Source organism: Loxodonta africana, chromosome 27 (genome assembly GCF_030014295.1).
Source record: "Loxodonta africana isolate mLoxAfr1 chromosome 27, mLoxAfr1.hap2, whole genome shotgun sequence".
Lineage (NCBI taxonomy): Eukaryota > Metazoa > Chordata > Mammalia > Proboscidea > Elephantidae > Loxodonta > Loxodonta africana.
In genome coordinates, this window is record NC_087368.1 from 32,461,918 (window position 1) to 32,483,670 (window position 21,753).

The 21,753-nt window shown below is 44.6% G+C and overlaps 1 protein-coding gene across 1 annotated transcript in view; it reads right to left on the bottom strand.

Annotated features, from left to right (window-relative positions):
- SUSD5 (sushi domain containing 5) overlaps positions 1-21,753 on the bottom strand; it is a 75,137-nt gene that overhangs the window by 26,562 nt on the left and 26,822 nt on the right. Inside the window, exon 5 of the mRNA XM_064277317.1 lies at positions 7,679-7,867. Coding sequence (XP_064133387.1) covers positions 7,679-7,867 — 189 coding nt within the window. The remainder of the gene's footprint in view (positions 1-7,678; positions 7,868-21,753) is intronic.

Genomic DNA, 21,753 nt, shown 5'->3' on the forward strand with positions numbered 1-21,753 from the left:
CATGGCTCCCCTTGGGAGCAGGCAAAGCTAGAATCCACCTGAAGCTACGTCCTTCTTTAACTCCTTCCCCTGATCTATTCTGCTTCTCCAACTCCCTTTCTCCTGAGAGAACTCCCTATCTCAAGCTCTGCTTTTAGAGAATCTGACTCAAGACATCCAGCTAGTCTTCAAGTGCCTAGACAACGCCAAATTTGAATGAAATCGTATTCATAGTAGCCCTGAACACCCAGGGTCTCAGATCAAATTCTTTTAAGTCTTCAGCTCCAAGGTACCTCAGTCTTGAGGCTCTCCAGGCCCTGAAGAGGTAGTGAGGGGAATGAGGGGCGGGGATCCTACGGCAATCTCAGCAGAGAGCCCCTGGGGCAGCATCTATGGGCAGTTCTGCCAGAGCGCTTTGATTGGGGCACCAGCAGCTCAAGAGGCAATAGCAGGAAATGCTTCCGGACAGGGGTGTGGGAGGCCCATGAGAGCCAGATGTGTCTAAGGGAGGGAGGATGTGTGGCAGGGCTGAGTACAGAGGAGATGAGCTTAGGCTGGAGGTGGCGTGGGCTCCCTGGAGGAGAGAGCTCAGCTGGGGTCACAGGCTGGAATGCCTGGAAGCCACACTTTAGAAAGTTACGACTGGCCTACCCATGGGGTGTCCGTGAGTCTGAAAGCCACATGGGCCAGACCAGTCTGGAAGGACCAGCTGTTGGTCTCCAAAATCCGAGAAGCCTGCTAGCAAAGACTAGCTTCTCACTCAAGGAGCAGACAACTTGAAGCCTCACACTATCTTTGATTATTTGTTGTAACAGGGCTAGAGCTAAACACACACAAGGAAGCGAGGTCCCAGCGCAATGCGCAAATCCCTCTAGATCCCTTAAATGAAAGGGTCTGAATACTCTCCTTTAGCAACATGAAGGTGAAAGGGGAAGAACGAACCTTCACTGGGCCCACACCATATTTCAGGTCTGCTCTACGGGATTTACACGCAGGAACTTCGTGGGGGCAACTCTGTGTGATAAACAGTATCCATTTTTTCATCAGAGTAAATTAAGGTTCAGGGAAGACAAGAAAAATGTTCAGTTTCCCCTTCTCTTTTAATCCTTTTCACGGTCATTTAAATAAGCTCAACTCTCTCCCATCTTACTATGTTGTTGTTGCCGTGTGCCGTTCAGTAGATAGTGATGCATAGTGACCCTACAGAACAGAGTAGAACTACCCTCCACAGGGCTTCCAAGGAGCAGCTGATGGATTTGAGCTGCTGATCTTTTGGTTAGCAGCCTTAATGCTTAACCACTGTGCCACCAGGGCTCCCTTAATTTTACAATAACAGGAGCAAACAGACCGAACAAAACATAATCCCCACAACCTCTCTGGAGCCCTGATCCTCTTCCAGCTCCACCTGTTGTCTCTTCCCTAGTCCTCTTCATGAACAGAAGAAACTCAAGCACAAGTAGCTGCCATTGGTCCTCTTCCTCACCCCAACTCATTCCTGTACTCACTGCAATGTGGCCGTGCTGCCTCCCCTGCCCATTTCCTATTTGCACACGGAAAACACAAGGCCTCCAGAACCTCCTTAAACTGTAAACACGATGCACACTTTTTAGCTTTAATTGATCTCTGCAGTCTTCAAGCTCACTGGACACTTTTTCCATCTGGAAACATATACTTCCTTTAACATTTTGTTTTCTTCATTCTGCATCCCACTTTGGAGGGTGGTATCTGGGGCCTTAAACACTAGCAAACGGCCATCTAAGATGCATCAATTGGTCTCAACCCACCTGGAGCAAAGGAGAATGAAGAACACCAAAGACACAAGGTAATTATGAGCCCAAGAGACAGAAAGGGCCACATAAACCAGAGACTACATCAGCCTGAGGCCAGAAGAACTAGATGGTGCCCGGCTACAACCAATGACTGCCCTGACAGGGAACACAACAGAGAAGCCCTGAGGGAGCAGGAGAGCAGTGCGATGCAGACCCCAAATTCTCATAAGGAAGGCCAGACTTAATGGCCTGACTGAGACTAGAAGGATCCTGGAATTCATGGTCCCCAGACCTTCTGTTAGCCCAAGACAGGAACCATTCCTAAAACCAACTCTTTCTTCAGACAGGGATTGGACTGGACTAGAAGATAGAAAATGATACTGGTGAGGAGTAAGCTTCTTGGATCCAGTAGACACATGAGATTTTGTGGGCCACTCCTGTCTGGAGGGGAGATGAGAAGGCAGAAGGGGACAGAAGCTGGCTGAATGGACACAGAAATAGAAGGTGGGGAGAAGGAGTGTGCTGTTTCATTAGGGGGAGGGCAACCAGGAGTACACAGCAAGGTATATATAAATTTTTGTATGAGACTGACGATTTGTAAACTTTCACTTAAAGTACAATAAAAATTAAAAAAAAATGTTTTCTTGTGACACTGCTCCCTTTAGATTTCCCTTCTCCCTCACCAACTGCTGCTCTTCTGTCTCCTCTGAGGCACTATATCCACTATGGGCTCTTTTAGGGTTGGGACAGTGCTTTCTTCAATGTTGTCTACCCAGTACCTAAAACCTTGCCAAAGGAAGGAATGAGTGAATGAATGAATGACCCATTGGTTAGCACATGGAGGAGGTGTTATCCAAGAGCTGTTCTCCAAACCAAGATGAGTCTGACTCCAGAACCCCTGTTGATCCATTGCCCTGAGATGACCTTTCTCCACACAGTGCAGCTCCCTAATAAAAAGTTGATGTTCACTGGAAAAATAAACGAGAAAAATGGAGTGAAATGCCTGGTGAGGATATTCTTGTAACCTACACACACACATACTTCTTATAATGGCACAGATACCTGAAATGTTAAGTCTACAGAGTGATGAAAACTGTTAACAGTCTGTCTACTCAGCCAAGTGCAGAAAGCAGAATTCCTGCCCAGCAGCTGAAGCACTAACAACTCTGCATTACACAGAGAAAATAAACACGATTTCAGACACACAAAACCTGCATTTAGTTCTCATTCTACTGGGGCCAGTAAACAACCCATTTGGCTGGCGGGTGTGGCTCATGGGATGGAGCAACTTCAGGGCCTCATCAGAAATGAGGCCAGCTTATTAACCATCTCAGGGTGAGTACGTCTCCCGTGTGCTTCAAGGTGACACGCTCAACCATCAGGAAGCTCAGGCCTATCTCCTGGTTTTCTGGGACAGGTTAACAATCAGAATTGGCACGTAGTTCCTGCCCATCCTGCCTGGCACAAAGCGAGAGCATGAGAGGAAAGACGAGGAAAGGACCATAGTGGAAGTTGCTGCTGTAGGTCCAGAGCAAAGGAAAGGAGGAGAAGACAGGCCCGTGCTGCCAGCTCACTGCGCTGCCCCTCGTTCCAGCAAGCCCCTCGTTACAGCAAAACTCCTTGAAAATACTGTTCGCCCAATTCTGGCTATTTTTTAAATTGCAAAATACAACAAACATTCCAGAAAATGCCTAAAACATAAACAGTGAATGGACTGCTGCAAAAAAAAAAAAAAAAAAAAATTAGTGTAACCACTACCAACGCCAAGAAAGAACGTTTCTAGCCTCCCAGAAGCCCCGTTTATGCCCGTTTCCAAACAATACCACCTACACCCCCTTTAGAAGTAACTGTTATCCTGACATCCATGGTTTTTACTTCCTTGCTTTTAATAGTGTTATTGAACTTTATATAAAGAGTCACATAGTATGTCTTCTTATGTCTGCTTCTTTCACTCAATATTACCCATAATGTTCTGTCTAACCCCACCCCCCAAAAAAAAGCATTGCTGTCGAGTCGATTCCGACTCATAGTGACCCTATAGGACACAGAACTGCCCCATAGGGTTTCCAAGCAGCACCTGGTGGATTTGAACTACAGACATTTTGGTTAGCAGCCGTAGCTCTTAACCACTACGCCACCAGGGTTTCCAATGTTCTGCTGGAGTACGGTCAATTCGTTTTTGTTGTTCTATGGTATTCTACTGAATAAATATATCACAAATTTATTCATCGATCCTTTCTGGACTTTTGGGTTGTTTCCAGTTTGGGGAACCACAGTCAAGGCCACCATGAACATTCTTGTACACACATCCTGACACACCTAAGCACACATTTTATAGTGTATATATCTGGGAGCGGAACTGCTACTCAATCAGTTCTGCATACCTTCGACTTTACAAATAGCTCCCAATTGTTTTCCAGATTTATCCTCTCACAGCAATGTATAAAAGTTTCTGATACTTCCATTATTAGTATCTTAACCTGGGTACGTTTGTTGTAACCCATGAATCAATATTGATACATTGTTGTTAACCAAAGTCCACAGTTTACATTAGGGTTCACTCTTTGTCCTGGACATTTGTGTGGGTTTTGAGAACGTGTAATGTCACCCACCATACAGCATTACACACAGGATAGCCTTACTGCCCTAAAAATGTCCTGTGCTCTACCTATTCGTTCCTCCCTGTCTTTTTAATAACATTTTGACAGAGTAATTTTATGTCTACTTAAATGCAACAAAATATTCTGTTTATATTTAGAATATCTCCCTTGTTTTATTTTTATTTTAATTCATCCTAACGGCATTTTACATAAAGTACCAGTTTGCCAATGACTGGGAAATTTTTAATAATCCACAAAGAGTTTGACAAATAGTGAAATAAATAACAACAAAAATGAGAGAAAATATTTACAGCACATTAATTAAGGAAGTTTTCTGTAAAGTCATACAATCTGTAAAGAATCAATTAAAATCAATTAGAAAAATGTGCAAAAACTTAGACACTTCCCACGAGGAAATTCTGATACCCGATGTACCATGTGATGAGTACTCAATCGCACCACCATCAGAAAAATGAATATTACAACTACAACAAAAACCACAGAGTCACGCACTGGCAACAATTAAAAAAGTCTCACAATTCTAAAGGTTGGTGACGAAGCTGGATAATAAGAGCTCTCCCCCATGCTTGCTGTTGTTGTTAGGTGCCTTTGAGTCAGTTCTGTCTCATAGCGACCCTGTGTACAACAGAACAGAACACTGCCCAGTCCTGCATCATCCTCACAATCGTTGTGATGCGTGAGCCCATTGTGGCAGCCACTATGTTAATGCAGCTTGTTGAGGGTCTTCCTCTTTTTCCACGACCCTCTACTTTACCAAGCATGACGCCCTTCTCCAGGGACTGGTCCCTCCTGATAACGTGTCCAAGGTAAGTGAGATGAAGTCTCGCCATCTTTGCTTCTAAGGAGCATTCTGGCTGTACTTCTTCCAAGACAGATTTGTTCATTCGTCTTGCTTTTGGACAGGAGTTGCCCATTTGAGACAGGGTAGTGGGGAGCTGCAGGAACCTGGGACCCTTAGGAATACAATGACAATAGAAAAGGGGTACCAAGGGGAATCAGGTCAGGTATCAAGAACTCAAAGTCCACCAGGAGGCTTCAGTCTCAGCTAACTATTCAGATTCACATGACTACCACAGGCACATCTGGCCCTCCAATGGCTCCGGACCAGGAAATGCAGTGGCAGCAACGCTCTTCAGAGGGAGTCATCCATGAAGTGGTCCCACAGCTGTGTAGGAGTTGCTCTCCATGCTTCCCTCCTCCCCCAACCTCTGCCCCAGATGACTGCTTGGATGCAAGAGCAGGACTCACACGCGTGGGTGTCCTCCGCCCTGGTTTAGAAGCCCCATACTCTACAAGAGCCAATATCTCTCAGAACAGCCCACATACATAGCTTCCAGGGTCTTCACAAGGGTCACGGCCAATCAGAAGAATCACCACACTCGGGGAAGTCCGAAGCCGGGCTTCTGATCAGATATCGAGAATTCATTTTGGAGTAGCGGTTAGGTGCTACGGCTGCTAACCAAAAGGTCGGCAGTTCGAATCCACCAGGCGCTCATTGGAAACTGTATGGGGCAGTTCTACTCTGTCCTATAGGATCACTGTGAGTCAGAGGCAACTCAACGGCAATGGATTTTTTTGTTGTTGTTTCAGTCCTCTCAGCCCAACTCACCAATCTGGGGTCATTTCTTCTTCTTTTTTGTTATTAAATTGTGCTGACTTCCCCTATATTGGGTTGTCTTTCCCTTCACCAAAGTTAACACTTGTCTACTATCTAGTTAGTGATTTCCCCTATCCTCGTCTCCCCTTCCTCATAACCATCCAAGATTATTTTTTTTTGTGTATGTAAACCTTTTCTTGAATGTTCGTAATAGTGGTCTCATAGAATATTTGTCCTTTTGTGCTTGGCTTATGTCACTCAGCATAATGCCCTCCAGGTTCATCCATGTCGCGAGATGTTTCGCAGATTCACCGTTGTTCTTTTTCATTGCATAGTATTCCATCGTGTGTATGTACCACAGTTTGTTTATCCATTCGTCTGTTGATAGGCACTAGGTTGTTTCCATCTTTTTGCTATTGTGAACAATGCTGCAATGAACATGGGTGTGCAAATGTCTATTTGTGTGATGGCTCTTATTTCTCTAGGATATATTCCTGGGAGTGGGATTGTTGGATCAGATGGTATTTTTATTTCTAACTTTTTAAAAAGGAACCATATCACTTTCCAAAACGGTTGTACCATTCTACATTCCCACCAGCAGTGCATACGGATTCCAATCTCCCCACAAGCTCTCCAACATTTGTTATTTTGTGTATTTTGGATTAGTGTCAGTAATGTCGGGGTGAGATGGTAACTCATTGTAGTTTTGATTTGCATTTCTCTAGTGGCTAACGATCGGGAGCATTTCCTCCCGTGTCTGTTAGCCACCTGAATGTCTTCTTCACTGAAGTGCCTGTTCATATTCTTTGTCCATTTTCTAATTGGATTCTTTGTCTTTTTGTTGCTGAGGTGATGAAGTATTCTATAGATTTCAGAGATTAAATCCTTGTCAGATATGTCATAGCCAAAATTTTTTTCCCAATCTATAGGTTCTCTTTTTACTCTCTTGGTCAAGTCTTTTGATGAGCACAAGTTTATTTTTTAAGAGCCCCAGTTATCTAGGTAATTTTCAAGCATTTATGCATTGTTAGTTATGACTTGTGTTTTATTTATGCCATGTATTAGGGCCCCCTAGCATTGTCCCTATTTTTCTTTCCACAATCTTTATCATTTTGGGTTATATATTTAGGTCTTTGATCCATTTTGAGTTAGCTTTTGTGTATGGTGTGAGGTATGAGCCCTGTTTCATCTTTTTTTTTTTTTTTTTTTATAGATGGGACATTTTGCCAGCACTGTTTGTTAAAAAGACTGTCCTTTCCCCATTTAATGGACTTTGGTTCCTTGTCAAAGATCACCTGAACACAGGTAGATGGATTTACCTCCAGGTACTCAATTCAGGGGTCATCTTTACCATAAACAATGTTACTTGGCACTGCAGCTGGCATTGCATCTTTATGAGTTTTCCAGGCAAACAGAGCTAGAAAGTTAACCGCAAGGTTAAACTTCACCTTGGAGAAGAAGAAGGGGTTTTGTTAACCTTCTGCCCATAGGATGAAAGATAGAAAGCTCTGTTGTGGATATACTACGTTTGCAACGTTGCAGGAACACCCAAGTGGAGATGCGACGATGCGACCACATCTAGAACTCAGAGGAAACGTGCTGGAGAAGAACCCACCATACCAGCCACACAGGTGGAGCGGGTCTGCCTGCAGGTGTGGGCCTGGGAGGTGGCCTGGGGCCAGAAGGTAGCCTGGGCCCCAGCGGTGGCTTACCTTTCCCGCAGGCCTGCACCAGGCCATACCACTCCCCACAGCCGTTGCACAACAAGGTGAAGGCAGTCTCACGCTGGCCCGTGACGTGGCCTGGGGCACACACGTATAGCAGCTCATCCCCCATTTCCAAGCCGGTGCGTCCACGCAGGATGGTGTGTGGGAAGGACGGCGGGTCTCCACAGGGCTTGTCTGAGGAGAAGGAATCACAGTCAGGGTTCCCATACCATGCAGAGCCTTTTTAGCCTATGAGAAAACAGACTTAAAAAGCAGCTGCCCCTTCTGTGGGTGCTGCCAGCGCCCTGAACCAAGATCACGAGTGATTATTTGGTCTGTGTCGGTGGACTGTGGGCATCTGAGATGGGGCTGCCACTGCTTTTTTTTTTCCCCTCAAGTCATTTCTTGACTCTTGAAGTTCCCATGTGTTTCGGAGTAGAACTGTGCCCCAGAGGGATTTCTTTTTCATTGTGCTTCAGGTAAAAGTTTACAGCTCAAGTTCGTTTCTCATTTAAAAATTTATACACATATTGTTTTGTGACATTGGTTTAAATCCCCACATTGTGACAACATGCTCCCCCTTTCTACCCTGGGTTCCCTGTGTCCATTTGTCCAGTTCCTGTTCCTTCCTGCCTTCTCGTCCTGCTTTTGGACAGGAGCTGTTCATTTAACTGAACAGAGAAGCACGTTCCTTGTGTGTGTTACTGTTTGTTTTCTAGGCCTGTCTAATCTTTGTCTGAAAAGTGGGCTTCGGGGATGGTTCCAGTTCTGGGTTAGGAGAGTGTCTGGGGGGCCATAGTTTTGGGAGTTACAGGGCTGCTTCTTGCTCACAGCCCTCATTTACTGTGGCATCTCCAGGCCTGGCTGAACACCTGGCACAGATGAGATACTCAGTACTTGCTGAGTGAATAGATGTGCTACCATTCTGTACTTTAAAGCTGCCAAGCCACAGTACCTCCTGATGCCTAGCTGGAAGGAAGACACCAAGACACATCCCTAGCAGCAAGCGATTTTTTTGTCTTTTTTAGATAGATGTATAGGTGCTCTTTGTCAAAGGCTAAGATGTTACAGAAGTACACAGTACAGAAGAGGGTGTTTCCCTCATGCCCCAACTCGAATCCCAAAGGTGAACACTGTGCAGGAAAATGTATGTGTATGTATATGTACGTGTGTGTGTGTATACACCCACATCTACATACATGCACACACACACATATGTAAAACTTGCTTCTGTTAAGATTACAGCGAAGAAAACCCTACGGAGCAGTTCTACTGTGTAACACGTGGGGTCGCCGTGAGTCAGAATCGACTCGATGGCAATGGCATATATATATATTTTTTTATATGCTTGCTTTCTTAAAAAAATCTTAGAACTCTTTCAACATTAGTACTACGATCTACCTTACACTATTTAATCATCTGCCAGACATTTATGGTGATTATAATTTCTCACTACTATAAACAGCACTTTGGAAACCCTGGTGGCATAGTTGGTTAAGTGCTATGGCTGCTAACCAAAGGGTCGGCAGTTCGAATCCGCCAGGCGCTCTTTGGAAACTTTCCGGGGCAGTTCTACTCTGTCCTATAGGGTGGCTATGAGTTGGAATCAACTCGATGGCACTGTGTTTGGTTTTTGGTTTGTTTTATAAACAGCGCTGCAGTGATAATCCTCATGCGTGCCTCTTTGTGCAGATCTTATTTCTTCAGGATAAATTTCTAGAAGTAGAACTACTGGATCGAGGGGATTTATTTTTCAAAATACAGTGAATCATTTTTAATTCAAATTTCCTCTTCTAATTTTGTGTATTTTTCTCCTCTAGTCCTTACAGAATCTAAGTATTTAAGCAAATTGCATACTGCTTACAAGAAGATATGCTGAGAAAAGATGAAAATAGAAAATACAATTTGTGCTTTAAAAAACGACCTTGACCAGCCTGCCAGCTTGCATTTCTGGTAATGCTTTCTCAAAGCTGTCATTGCTATGTGCATTCTTTAACACGAGAGATTCTGAATGAAAAACAGTGTGGATCTACTCAGGAAGATATAGCCCAGGACCACATGTGAACTCAAACTGCCTTGACAGTGAACCCCAGGAGAGCAAGCACTTATTTCACCTATATGGCAACTAGGGACAGACAGACATCCCAAATATTGCCACACATCCAGGGGCATGTCCCCTGAGCAGAGGGCCATCACCCTTGGGTTCCTGTGGTCTGAGCAAGTCACTCTGTGAAAGACAGCCAAAAGTCCTCAGCCTCAGTCAAATTAGGCTGGCCTGAATTCCAGCTGGCGTGTCAGTGGCCAATGGCTCTGCCATGTTCTCCACCATCCTCAGCTGCCCACATTCACACCAGAAGCCCTAGACTTTTCTCCAGGGCTTCAAACCTGTTTGTTCATTATACATAAGCATCACTGGGGATCTTGTTAAACTGTAGATTCTGATTCAGTATATCTGGGGGTGGAAATGCAAATTCTCAGCAGGGAACTTGTTAGAAAGGCAAATTCTCTGCAGGGCTTCAGAAGAACCTGTTTTTCTCCTGCTACCAGGATCTAGTTCCAGGAAAGGGGCTCTTCAGCACTAGCTCACTTTTCAAGCTAGAAGCCCTGACAATATCTTCAGTCTCACGTGGGTCTCCCTGCAGACCACAACCCCAGCTCCTTGGAAGGGAAATCCAGGAGCCACGTAACTGAGTGGATAAAGGGGAACTTCAGGCCAAATTCACACCCAATCAGACTCATGGGATCTCCCTCAAAATCAATTTCCAGGTGACATGGGCTAGCATCTGGCTCAGGAAAACCACAGTAACGCTTCTGAGAGTCTGGGTCCACATACTACATGTTTCTGGATTTCCCATACACGTTCAAAACAGGAAACACACTGCTTCTTAGCTGGTATGTTTTCAGAAGCTCCAAGACAACAGTTCCATACTTTATCTCAACCAGCTGTGAGCCAAAAATACCACTCAGATCCAGGTGCAACTTGATTTAGTTCCTTTCACCAAGTTGCCTATCTTGAAGCTCACAAGGGAGCTACAGAAAGCAGCTGGCTACATACCTGGACATTCTCATCTCCAGGGAAACGTACATTTGGGCAGTCTTCACTGCTCCTTCTCAATTATTCTACTGGCAGGGACTGGTTGGTGGATTTCTCAGACCTTAGAACTGTGTTTCAACAATTTCAACATCAAGAACAATTTCTATTATTTTTCCTTCCAAGGAAAGGTTTTATAAAGGGTCTTAACTAATAAACATGTATTCATAAACAATAATTCAAAAGGCACATACACCTGCCACTCTGGGCTTCTGATAATCAGTGTTTCCACAAAGAGTTGGAAACACATATGAAACTTGACGCTTTTATTTTGAGACATTAAAAGACTTAGGTCACAACCTTCGAAATTCTAAAGAAGGGCCTGCAAACTCCTGGTTTTATTTCACAAACCAAAGGTTTGAAAATTCCGACACAAGCACTAGACCTTCCCATTTCCTTTTGGTGTCACCTAAGCTAAGTGAGGAGGAAACCCTGGTGGTGCAGTGGTTAAGAGCTACAGCTGCTAACCAAGAGGTTGGCAATTTGAACCCACCCGGCACTCCTTAGAAACCCTATGGGGCAGTTCTATCCTCTCCTGTAGGGTCACTATGAGTCTGAATCAACTTGACAGCAACGGGTTCGGTTTTTGGGTTAAACTATGTGAAGGACCCCTGGTGGTGCAGTGGTTATATGTTCAACTGTTAACCAAAGAGATCAGCTGTTCGAATCCACCAGCCACTCCTTGGAAACCCTATGGGGCAGTTCTACTCTGTCCTATAGGGTTCCTATCAGTCAGAATTGACTCGACAGCACACAACAACAATACGAGCTATGTGAGGGATGTTGGTGGTTCAGTGGTGGAATTCTCACCTCCCACGAGGAAGATCTGGGTTCCCAGCTAACGCACACCAAGCTTAGCCACCACCCATCTGTCAGCGGAAGCCTGTGTCTTGCCAAGATGCTGAACAGATTTCATCAGCGCTTCCAGATTAAGGTGAACTAGGAAGAAAGGCCTGGCAGTCTACTTCCAAAAATCAGCCAAAGAAAATGGTGATCCTGATCATGGGGATGTCACAGGACCAGGAAGTGTTTCATTCCATTGCGCACGGGGTTGCCATGGGTCGGGTGCTATGTGAAGAAGTGGTCTTTAGTTCCCTCTTGCCCAGTTCCTTCCTACCCCACTCCAGCCAAGACAAAACCAGCACTGTCCGCCCCATTCTGCCCAATTTTACTGTTGGCTCTCAAACTATATTCTTATTAATTCCACTGCCGTCAATGCTGACTCATAGCAACCCCATACTGAGGCTGTAAATCTCTACGGAAGCAGACTGCCACACCCTCCTCCTGTGGAGCTGCTGGTGGTTTTGAACCACCGACCTTTCGGTTAGCAGTCAATCATTTTAACCACTGCACCACCAGGGCTCTTCAAACTATATTTTAGTAGTTCTCAAACTTGAGTGTACGTCAGAATCACCTGGAGAGATTGTAAAAACACAGATTGCCGTGTTCTTGAGTTTTTGACTCAGTAGGTCTGGGTTGGTGCCCCAGAATTTGCATTTCTCCCAAGTTTCCTGGTGATGTTGATGTTGGTAATCCAGGGACCATGGAAAACCATTGCTCTAGATCAAATCCTTCCCTGAAATGGAATACTGCTCAGCCAGAAATGAAGACATGAAGGAGAAATAAAGTCCTGATACACGCTACAATATGGATGGAGCTGGAAATCATTATGCTGAGTGGAATAAGCCAGTCACGAAAGAACTGATACCGTATGACCTCATTTATATAAAAAGACAAGAAAAGGCAAATGTATAGAGAAAAAAGTTTCTTAGCAGTTACCAGGGCTGGGAGGGAGGGAGAAGGAGAAGGGTTAACGGTGACGGAAAAATTGCACTGATTAAGGGCAGGGCTGCACAGCCATCCTTGTAATTGCTGTCAGTAAGTTGTTTGTGGGATTCTGTTTCTTGATTTGGAAGTTTAGGGTCATGGTTCTACGAGACATCCCAGTTAACTGGCCTAATATATTTAGTGCTTCTGTTCTACCTCTCAGTTTCTTTCATAGCGCCTGGAGTCTTAAAAGCTTGCAAGCGGCCATTCAAGTCACAACAATTGGTCTCTCTCAGCCTGGAGCAACAGAGGAAGGAGTGCTGGGAACAGAGGGAGGATATGGAATGTGTAGCTAACTGCCTCCATGAACAACTGCCTCCTTTGCCATGAGATCAGAAAAACTGGATGGTGCCTGGCTACCACGACTAAACATTTTGATCAAAGTTTTTATAGAAGAATCCTAATCAAAAGGAGGGAAATACAGAACAGAATTTCAAAATTCTTTTGGACTCCAGACTTCTTGTAGCCATGAAGGTCAGATGGACACCTGAAACTACTGCCCTGAGTTAATCTTTAAACCTTAAACCAAAAATATCCTCTGAAGTCCTCCTAAAACCAAACAGTAGTTTAGCTTAACTAGCAAAAAATGTCTGCCTTGATCGTTATGATTATGGTCTTTTAAGAACTACCTATATGGGATCAAATTGACACCAGGAACTTGAAAGATTAGGTAGGAACCTTAGGGGGCAGTGAATTTTTGTTAACAGGTGAAGAACAACTCAGAAAAGTAGGGTGAAAATGGTCACACACCTTTAAGAATGTAATCAATGTCACTGAATTGTACTTGTAGAAACTGTTGAATTGGTGTATGTATTGCTGTGTATATTCTCAACAACGACCACCACAAAAACCTACCCTGAATAACAGGCAAAACTAATTACAGTGACAGAATCAGACCAGAGGCTGCTTCTGGTTCTGGTGGAGTGGAGAGGGCCAAAGATTAATGGAAAAGGGCTCCAGGGATTTTCTGGGGTGAAGGAAATATTCTATATCTTAATTAGGGTTTTGACTACACAGGCGTAAACATGTGATATAAATTATGCCTCAATGAAATAAATTAATTAAAAAAAAAAACAAAATCCGAAATTTATTCAACATGAGGTATAAATGATTGAAAATTATTCCCGACCTCTCCCAAGGGGAACAACGATTGTGAGGATGGTGCAGGACAGGGCAGTGTTTCGTTCTGTTGACCGTAGGGTCGCTAGGAGTCAGATTCCATTCCACCACAACTAATAACAATAACTCCCAAGGGACGTGCATTTGCCAGGTACCCATACCTTAAGGCAGTGGTTTCCAACATGCAGCCTTCTAACCTGGAAGCATTACAGTTGTATTTGCAAGAACAGGCTAGTTCATGATCACCCCATGTGTGTCAGGGTAGAACCGTGCTCCATGGGGTTTCTAATGGCTGATTTTTTTGATAGTAGATTGCCAGGCCTTTCTTCTGAGGAAACTCTGGTGGGCTTGAACCTCCCAACTTTTGGTCAGCAGCTGACTGCATTAACTGTTAACATCAGGGTCACCATGAGTCAGAATCAACTAGATAGCACCTAACAAGAAATCAAGTTTTTACTAAAGCAAAAGTAAAGAAGTTTCCTGAATAAACTGAATGCTTCGAAGGTCGGCAAAGCAGGGGCAGGGGTCTGGGGACTATGGCTTCAGGGGACATCTAAGTCAATGGGCAAAATAAATTCTATTAAGAAAACATTCTGCATCCCACTTTGAAGAGTGGCGTCTGGGGTCTTAAATGCTAGCAAGCAGCCATCTAAGATGCATCAATAAGTCTCAACCCACCTGGATCAAAAGAAAATGAAGAACACCAAGCTCACAAACTAATTACGAGCCCAAGAGACAGAAAGGGCCACATGAACCAGAGACTTATATCATCCTGAGACCAGAAGAACTAGTTGGTGCCCGGCCACAACCGATGACTGCCCTGACAGGGAGCACAACAGAGAACCCCTGAGGGAGTAGGAGATCAGTGGGATGCAGACCCCAAATTCTCATAAAAAGACCAGGCTTAATGATCTGACTGAGACTAGAAGGACCCCAGCGGTCAGGGTCCCCAAACCTTCTGTTGGCCCAGGACAGGAACCATTCCTGAAGCCAACTCTTCAGACATGGATTGGACTGGACAATGGGTTGGAGAGAGATGCTGACGAGGAGTGAGCTACTTGTACCATGTGGACACTTGAGACTGTGTTGGCATCTCCTGTCTGGAGGGGAGATGGGAGGGTAGAGGGGGTTAGAAACTGGCAAAATGGTCACCAAAGGAGAGACTGGAAGGAGGGAGTGGGCTGACTCATTAGAGGGAGAGTAAATGGGAGTATGTAGTAAGGTGTATATAAGTTTATATGTGAGAGTCTGACTTAATTTGTAAACTTTCACTTAAAACACAATAAAAATTATTAAAAAAAAAAAAGTCAAGTTTAAAAAGAAAAGAGCACCTCTGAGAACATACATCCTATAGCATCTGGATTTGAGTCCTGGCTCCCCTATGTACTAGCTGTGTGGCCTCGGGCAAGTTACTTTACCTTGTGCCTCAGTTTCCTTACCTGAAAAATAAGGATAAGAACAATCACTTCCCTCAAGGTTGTTGTGGGCATTAAATGAGTCAACACAGGTGACATAACGGCTGCGACAGCAGGCGTTCTCTATTATTCTTCTCTTCCTGAGGTCAAGAATCCGAAGCACGTGAACAGTTCATAATCAGAGATGCAGCACCAGGGTCAACAGAAGTGTGGACATGTTTGCATCTGGCTTAACTGGGTCTCGGGACCTGTTGCACAGGCATGGAGGAGACTGGAACACGTGCGGATAAGCGTTCCCGGCTGTACCACACCTCCCTGTCCTTTAGTCTCCTTCTTTGAATAAAGAGGATGTTAATACCCTCCCTGCAATATTGCTTCGAGGACTGAGATAATACATGCAAAATACCATTTTGGAGTCATAGAACATGACTTGGAAGCTGCTGAATGATTTTGTTTTATTTTATTAAGGTATTATTTATATATGACAAAACACAATAATTAAAAAATATATATTTTATTGTGTTTTAGTTGAAAGTTTACACAGCAAATTAGGTTCCCCTTTTAACAATTTTTATACAAATTGTTCCGTGCCGCTGGTTACACTTTTCACGATGCGTCAGCATTCTCATCATTTCCATTCTGTTTGCTGTCTCCGTTAATCTAGCTTCCCTTCCCCTCCTTGCCTTCTCATCTTGGCTTCTGGGTAAATGTTGACTGATTGGTCTCATACAGTTAATTAAGGGAGCACATTACTTACAGGCGATAGTTTATTTTTTAAGCTAATCAATTATTTGGCCAAAAGGGGACTGCAGAAATAGCCTCAATTCCAAGTTCAAAGGGTATCTCAGGGCAATAGTCTTGGAGATTCCTCTAGTCTCTGCTGGTCCAGTAGGTCTGGCCTTTTTCAGGAATTTGCATTTTCTTCTACACTTTTCTCATATTCTATCCAGGACCTTGTACTGTGTCCCTAGTCAGAACTGTAGGTCGTGATAGCTGGGCACCAACTAGTTCTTCTGGTCTCAGGTTAAAAGAGGCTGTGGTTCGTGTTGGCTATTAATCCCATGCACTAGTTTCTTCTTTGAGCCTTTGACTTCCTACATTCTCTTTTGCTCCACGCGAGTAGAGACCAGCAGTTCTATCTTTGAAGGCCACTTGCACATTTTTAAGACCCCAGACGCTACTTACTAGAAAAGGATGTAGAACGTTATCTCTGTGAACTATGTTATGCCAATTGACTAAGCTGTCCCACCAGATTATGGTCCCAAGCCTTTTAAGCCCGTAAACCAATCCTGCAAGTTGTCTGGATATGTCTAGGAGGTGCCCGTAACTATGCCCCTACGTGGTTTGTTATATATGTGGATATTTATACAGCATACATAAACATGTACATATATACATGCTACAGATACACCATGTGTCATGGATTGAATTATGTCCCCCCAAAAATGTGTGTATCAATCTGCTTAGGCCCTGATGCCCAGTATTGTGTGGTTGTCCTCAATTTTGTGATTATAATTTTATGTCAAGAGGATTAGGGTGGGATTGTAGCATCACCTTTACTCAGGTCACCTCCCTGATCCAGTGTAAAAGGAGTTATCCTGGGGTGTGGCCTGCACCACCTCCTATCTCTCAAGAGATAAAAGGGAAGCAAGCGGAGAGTTGGGGACCTCATATCACCAAGACAGCTGTGCTGGAAGCAGAGCACGTCCTTTGCACCTGAGGTTCCTGCGCTGAGATGCTCCCAGACCAAGAGAAGACTGATGACAAGGACCTTCCTCCAGAGCTGACAGAGACAGAAAGCCTTCCCCTGGAGCTGACACCCTGAATCCGGACTTGTAGCCTACTTGACGGCGAGAGAATGAACTTGTCTTCGTTAAAGACATCCACTTGTGGTATTTGTTATAGCAGCACTAGATGACTAAGACATCATGGACTGCCAAAAGAATGAACAAATCTGTCTTGGAAGAGGTACAACCAGAATGCTCCTTAGAAGCAAGAACGGTGAGACTTCATCGCACATACTTTGGACATGTTACCAGGAAGGATGAGTCCCTGGAGAAGGACATCATCATGCTTTGTAAAGTAGAGGGTCAGCAAAAAAGAGGAAGATCCTCAGTGTGATGGATTGACACAGTGACTGAAAAAATGGGCTCAAGCATAGCAACAGTTGTGAAGATGGTGCAGGACCAGGCAGTGTTTTGTTCTGTTGTGCACAGGGTTGCTATCGACTCAACGGCACCTAACAACATCAGGTACACCTATACATGCACGTGTGCTTACTCGTATATGCCTTCCTATACACCTACATCCGTACCTACCTACCTAACCACACACACATTTTTTGGTTGTCTTTACTTTACAATCCCCCCATAACCTCGCCAGCAGTTGTTGTTTTCTGTTTTTTTTTTTTTAATTTTTAGGAGATCCCAGTTATCTAATTTATCTTCTGTTGTTTGTGCATTTTTAGTTTTGTTCGATAGGCTATTTATGCTGAAAATTAGGTCTCCTAGTTTGATACTGGAAAGCCTGGTGGTGGAGTGGTTAACAGCTATAGCTGCTAACCAAAAGGTTGGCAGTTCAAATCCACCAGGTGCCCTTTGGAAACTCTATGGGGCAGTTTTACTCTGTCCTATAGGGTCACTATGAGTCAGAATCGACTCGAGGGCAATGGGTTTGGTTTTTTTTTTTTTTTTTAGTTTGATCCTATGTTATATTCCAGGAGCTTTATAGTTTTAGCTTTAACATTTAGGTCTTTGATTCTGAGTCAGTTTTTGTGCATGGTGTGAGGTATGGATCCTGATTTGTTTTTCTGCATATGATGGCCAATTTAGCCAGCACCATTGGTTAAAGAGACTGTTTCTTCCTCATTGAATGGACTTTGACACTTTGCTGAAGATCAGTTGCTCCTCGCTGTCCATTATCCTCATAAAAAAAAATCCTTCAAGTTCCACTTCAAATACCAGAGCCTTAAGAATTGCATTGCTGTTAAGTTGATTCCGATGCATAGTGACCCTACAGAACAGAGTATAGTATTTCCGAGGCTTAACCACCACGCCACCAGGGCTCCTAGCCCTGCCTTGTTGTGTTGTTGTTAGGTTCCAACTCATAGCGATCCCACGTACAACAGAATAAAACACTGCCCAGTCCTGTGCCATCCTCACAATCATTGTTATGCTTGAGCCCATTGTTGCAATTATTGTGTCAATCCATCTCATTGAGGGTCTTCCTCTTTTTTGCTGTCCCTCTGATTTTACCAAGAATGACGTCCTTCTCCAGACTGATCCCTCCTGACAACATGCCCAAAGTATGTGAGATGTAGTCTCACTATCCCTGCTTCTAAGGAGCACTCTGGTTGTACGTCTTTCAAGACAATTTGCTCCTTCTGCCTCAAAGGAGGAGAAACAGGGGCATACAAAGAGCGGAGACTTTTGGGTGGAACAGAGAGGAGGTGAGAGGAGACCTGAAGCCTCCAGACCCCAAGCCGCCGACCCCACAGACAAGCTGCCAAGAGAAGCAAAGCCAGGGAGCCCAAGTGGAGACGGCTTATTTCATCAGCATCCAGTTGGTTAAAAATAACTTATTAGTTTAAATGAGATCATCACGGGGCTGGAAACTCACTGTCAGTGAAACAAAAATACTGGAAAGAAAATGAGAAAAGTCCACACTCATGATGAACTTTATTTAAAAAAAGAAACATAGGAGGAAGCTGCCTGAACATTCCACAAGCCCCGTTTCCCGTCTGGGTTCTCTATGAGGCATGCGGCTGCCATCTTAGGAGTTAGCACTCTCTGTTCTTCTTGTCTGGCCAAAGAGAAGCAGAAGCACAGAGCTGAGTTCCAGGAAGCAACATCCAGAAAAAAGGCAACCTTTGGAGACAAAACTGCAACAGGGGTGTGTGCTGAACCAGATGTCACCGATATACACACAGGAACCTCAAGGAGCTGCCTGTTCTCCTTGGCCTCCACGAAGACCTGCACCTTCCTTAAGCAAACAGATTTGCCTTGATGAGTGCACTATCAACAAAGGTCCATCGAGGAAAGGATGCAACTCAACGGAGGTGGAGGGCCTTGTGAGAGCAGCTTACTAGGTCTTTCTGAGGAGGGAAGGCACAGGAACAAGGACAAAGCTCCCTCTGAGTGGCCTTAGGGAATCCACCCTATGCTTCTGGAGACCTCAAGACAGGACCCTGAGGCCCTAACACCACCTCAGCACATGTCCCCATGTCCCCACCATGGTTCAGTCTCCCACGTACAAGCCCGGCGCCATGCAGCCCTCTCGACCCGGAAAGTGTCAGTGGTAAGGGGAGGCAAGGCCAGGCTGGACTCGGGCTAACTGCTCCAGGTGACAGGGCCTTCAGCACTTTGATCATCACGAACAATTAAGATGGGACCCAGCAGTTTTATAGGTATCACAAGAGACATGGCACATACGTGGCTCACACGTGGCAGGGAGCCCTGGGAGCCCAAAGGCTGCTGCAGGCATTGCGAGGCTATGTCTCTGACACACACAGATCCTTTGCTGCTGGGCCTCTTGGTGCCCGTCCTTGCTGGGCCTGGTTCTCAGCTCCTTCCAGTTTTGCTTCACTTGTTAGCTCCCCATGACTCAGAGACATTTTTGTTTGTTTTTGTTTTGAGATGGGAGTAGGTGGCCTTTTGATTTTGGGGAAACTTAATTTTCACATAATTTCGAACTTACAGAAATATTGCAAAAATAGTACAAGGAACTCCCATATACCCTTTATCCAATCAGTAACGTGTTTGTGTTTAGTCCCATTTGTTTTACCATTCTTCCCTTTCTATACACACATATATAGACACATATACACACGTATGTGTGTATGTATGTGTGTGTATATATATATATCCGTGTATTTAAAAAGAAAAACCTCATTGCCTTCGAATCAATTCCAACTCATAGAAACCCTACAGGACACAGTAGAACTGCCCTACAGGGCTTCCAAGTCTGTAAATCTCTGCGGAAGCAAACTGCCACATCTTTCTCCTGCAGAGTGGCTGGTGGGTTCAAACTGCTGACCTTTCAGTTAGTAGCTGAAATTGTTGACTGTATAGGTGGGTTTTTTTTGTCTTTTAACTTTTTTTAAATTTTATTGTCCTTTAGGTGAAAGTTTACAGTACACATTAGTTCCTCGTTCAAAAATTTATACATAAACTGTTTTGTGATGCCGGTTGTAATCCCAGCAATGTGTCAGCACTCTGCCTCTTTCCGCCCCGGGGTTCCCTGTGTCGCCCAGTTATCCTGTCCCATTCTGCCTTATCGTCTTTGCTTTTGGGCAGGTGTTGCCCATTTGGTAAGAACATTTTGTTATATGACTTCAGTATTATTACCAAAATCAGGAAATTTAAACACTGATAAAGTACTACTACCTAATTCATAACCCATATTTGAATTTCATCAGTTATTCAAATTATGCCTTGTATAGATATTTTTCCTGGTCCAGGATATATCCAGGATCACAAATTGCATTTCACTGTCAAGATTTTTTAGTTTATTTTAATCTAGAGCAGCTCCTTGGCCTTTCTCTGTTTTTCTTATCTTTGACATTTTTCAGAGCACAGGTCAGTTATTTGGTGGGATGTTTTACCATTTGGGTTTGGCTAATGTTTCCTCACGATGTGGTCCAGGTTAGGCACTGCTAGAAGGAGTATTACTAAAGCGATACTGTGATCCTCTCAGCACAACAGACCAGAAGGCTCACTACACCAGCTTGCTCTGACTCAAGTTGGAAGTCACTATCATGGCTTTCAGGAGGCCTGGTGGCGCAGTGGTGAAAGCACTCTGCTGCCAACCGAAAGGTCGAAGGTTCGAACCTACCAGCCGCTCCGTGGGAGAAAGACGTGGCAGTCTGCTTCCATGAAGATTTACAGCCTTGGAAACCCTACGGAGACAGTTCTCCCTGTCCTACAGGGTCGCTAGGAGCCAGAACTGGCTCGACCCAAGAGGGTTTCGTATCATGGCTTTGGAATCCCTGGGTGCTACAAATGGTTAAAGCACTCAGCTAACTAAAAGGCTGGCAGTTCTAATCCACTCAGGGGCCTTGGAAGAACATCCTGGTGATCTACTTCTGAAAGGTCAAAGCCATTAAAAACCCTGCGGAGCGCAGTTCTACCCTCAAACACATGGTGTCGCCACGAGTCACAATCGACTCCACAGCGACTGTTTTTTTTTTTTTTTTTTTTTAATCATGGCTTTGACCGTGGGTCCTCTAGGACAGAATGGATGTTCCCAACCTCTGGCTTCATGCACTACCATCACGGGCAAGAAGGCACACACGTGCACACACACAGCCCGTTTGAAGTCCCGTGAGGTGGAAAGCCTAGACTAGCCTGCTGGATGACGAGAAACACAGGGCCCAGTCCCCCCACCACCCCAGCTGACAGCCGGCCAACTCCCAGAAGCCGAGTCACCTAGCTGAGGGGCAGCTGACTCTTGCGTTAAGCACAGCGCACACTGCTGATTCCCAGAATCGTGACCTAAACGTGTCATTGTTGTTTTCAGCCACTGCATCTCGGGTAATTTGTTACACAGCAAAAGCTAACTGATAACGCTTGCTCATCACGGAAAGAGTTAAGACTCAGAAGTCCTACAGAGTCATGTGAGATCACTGAAGA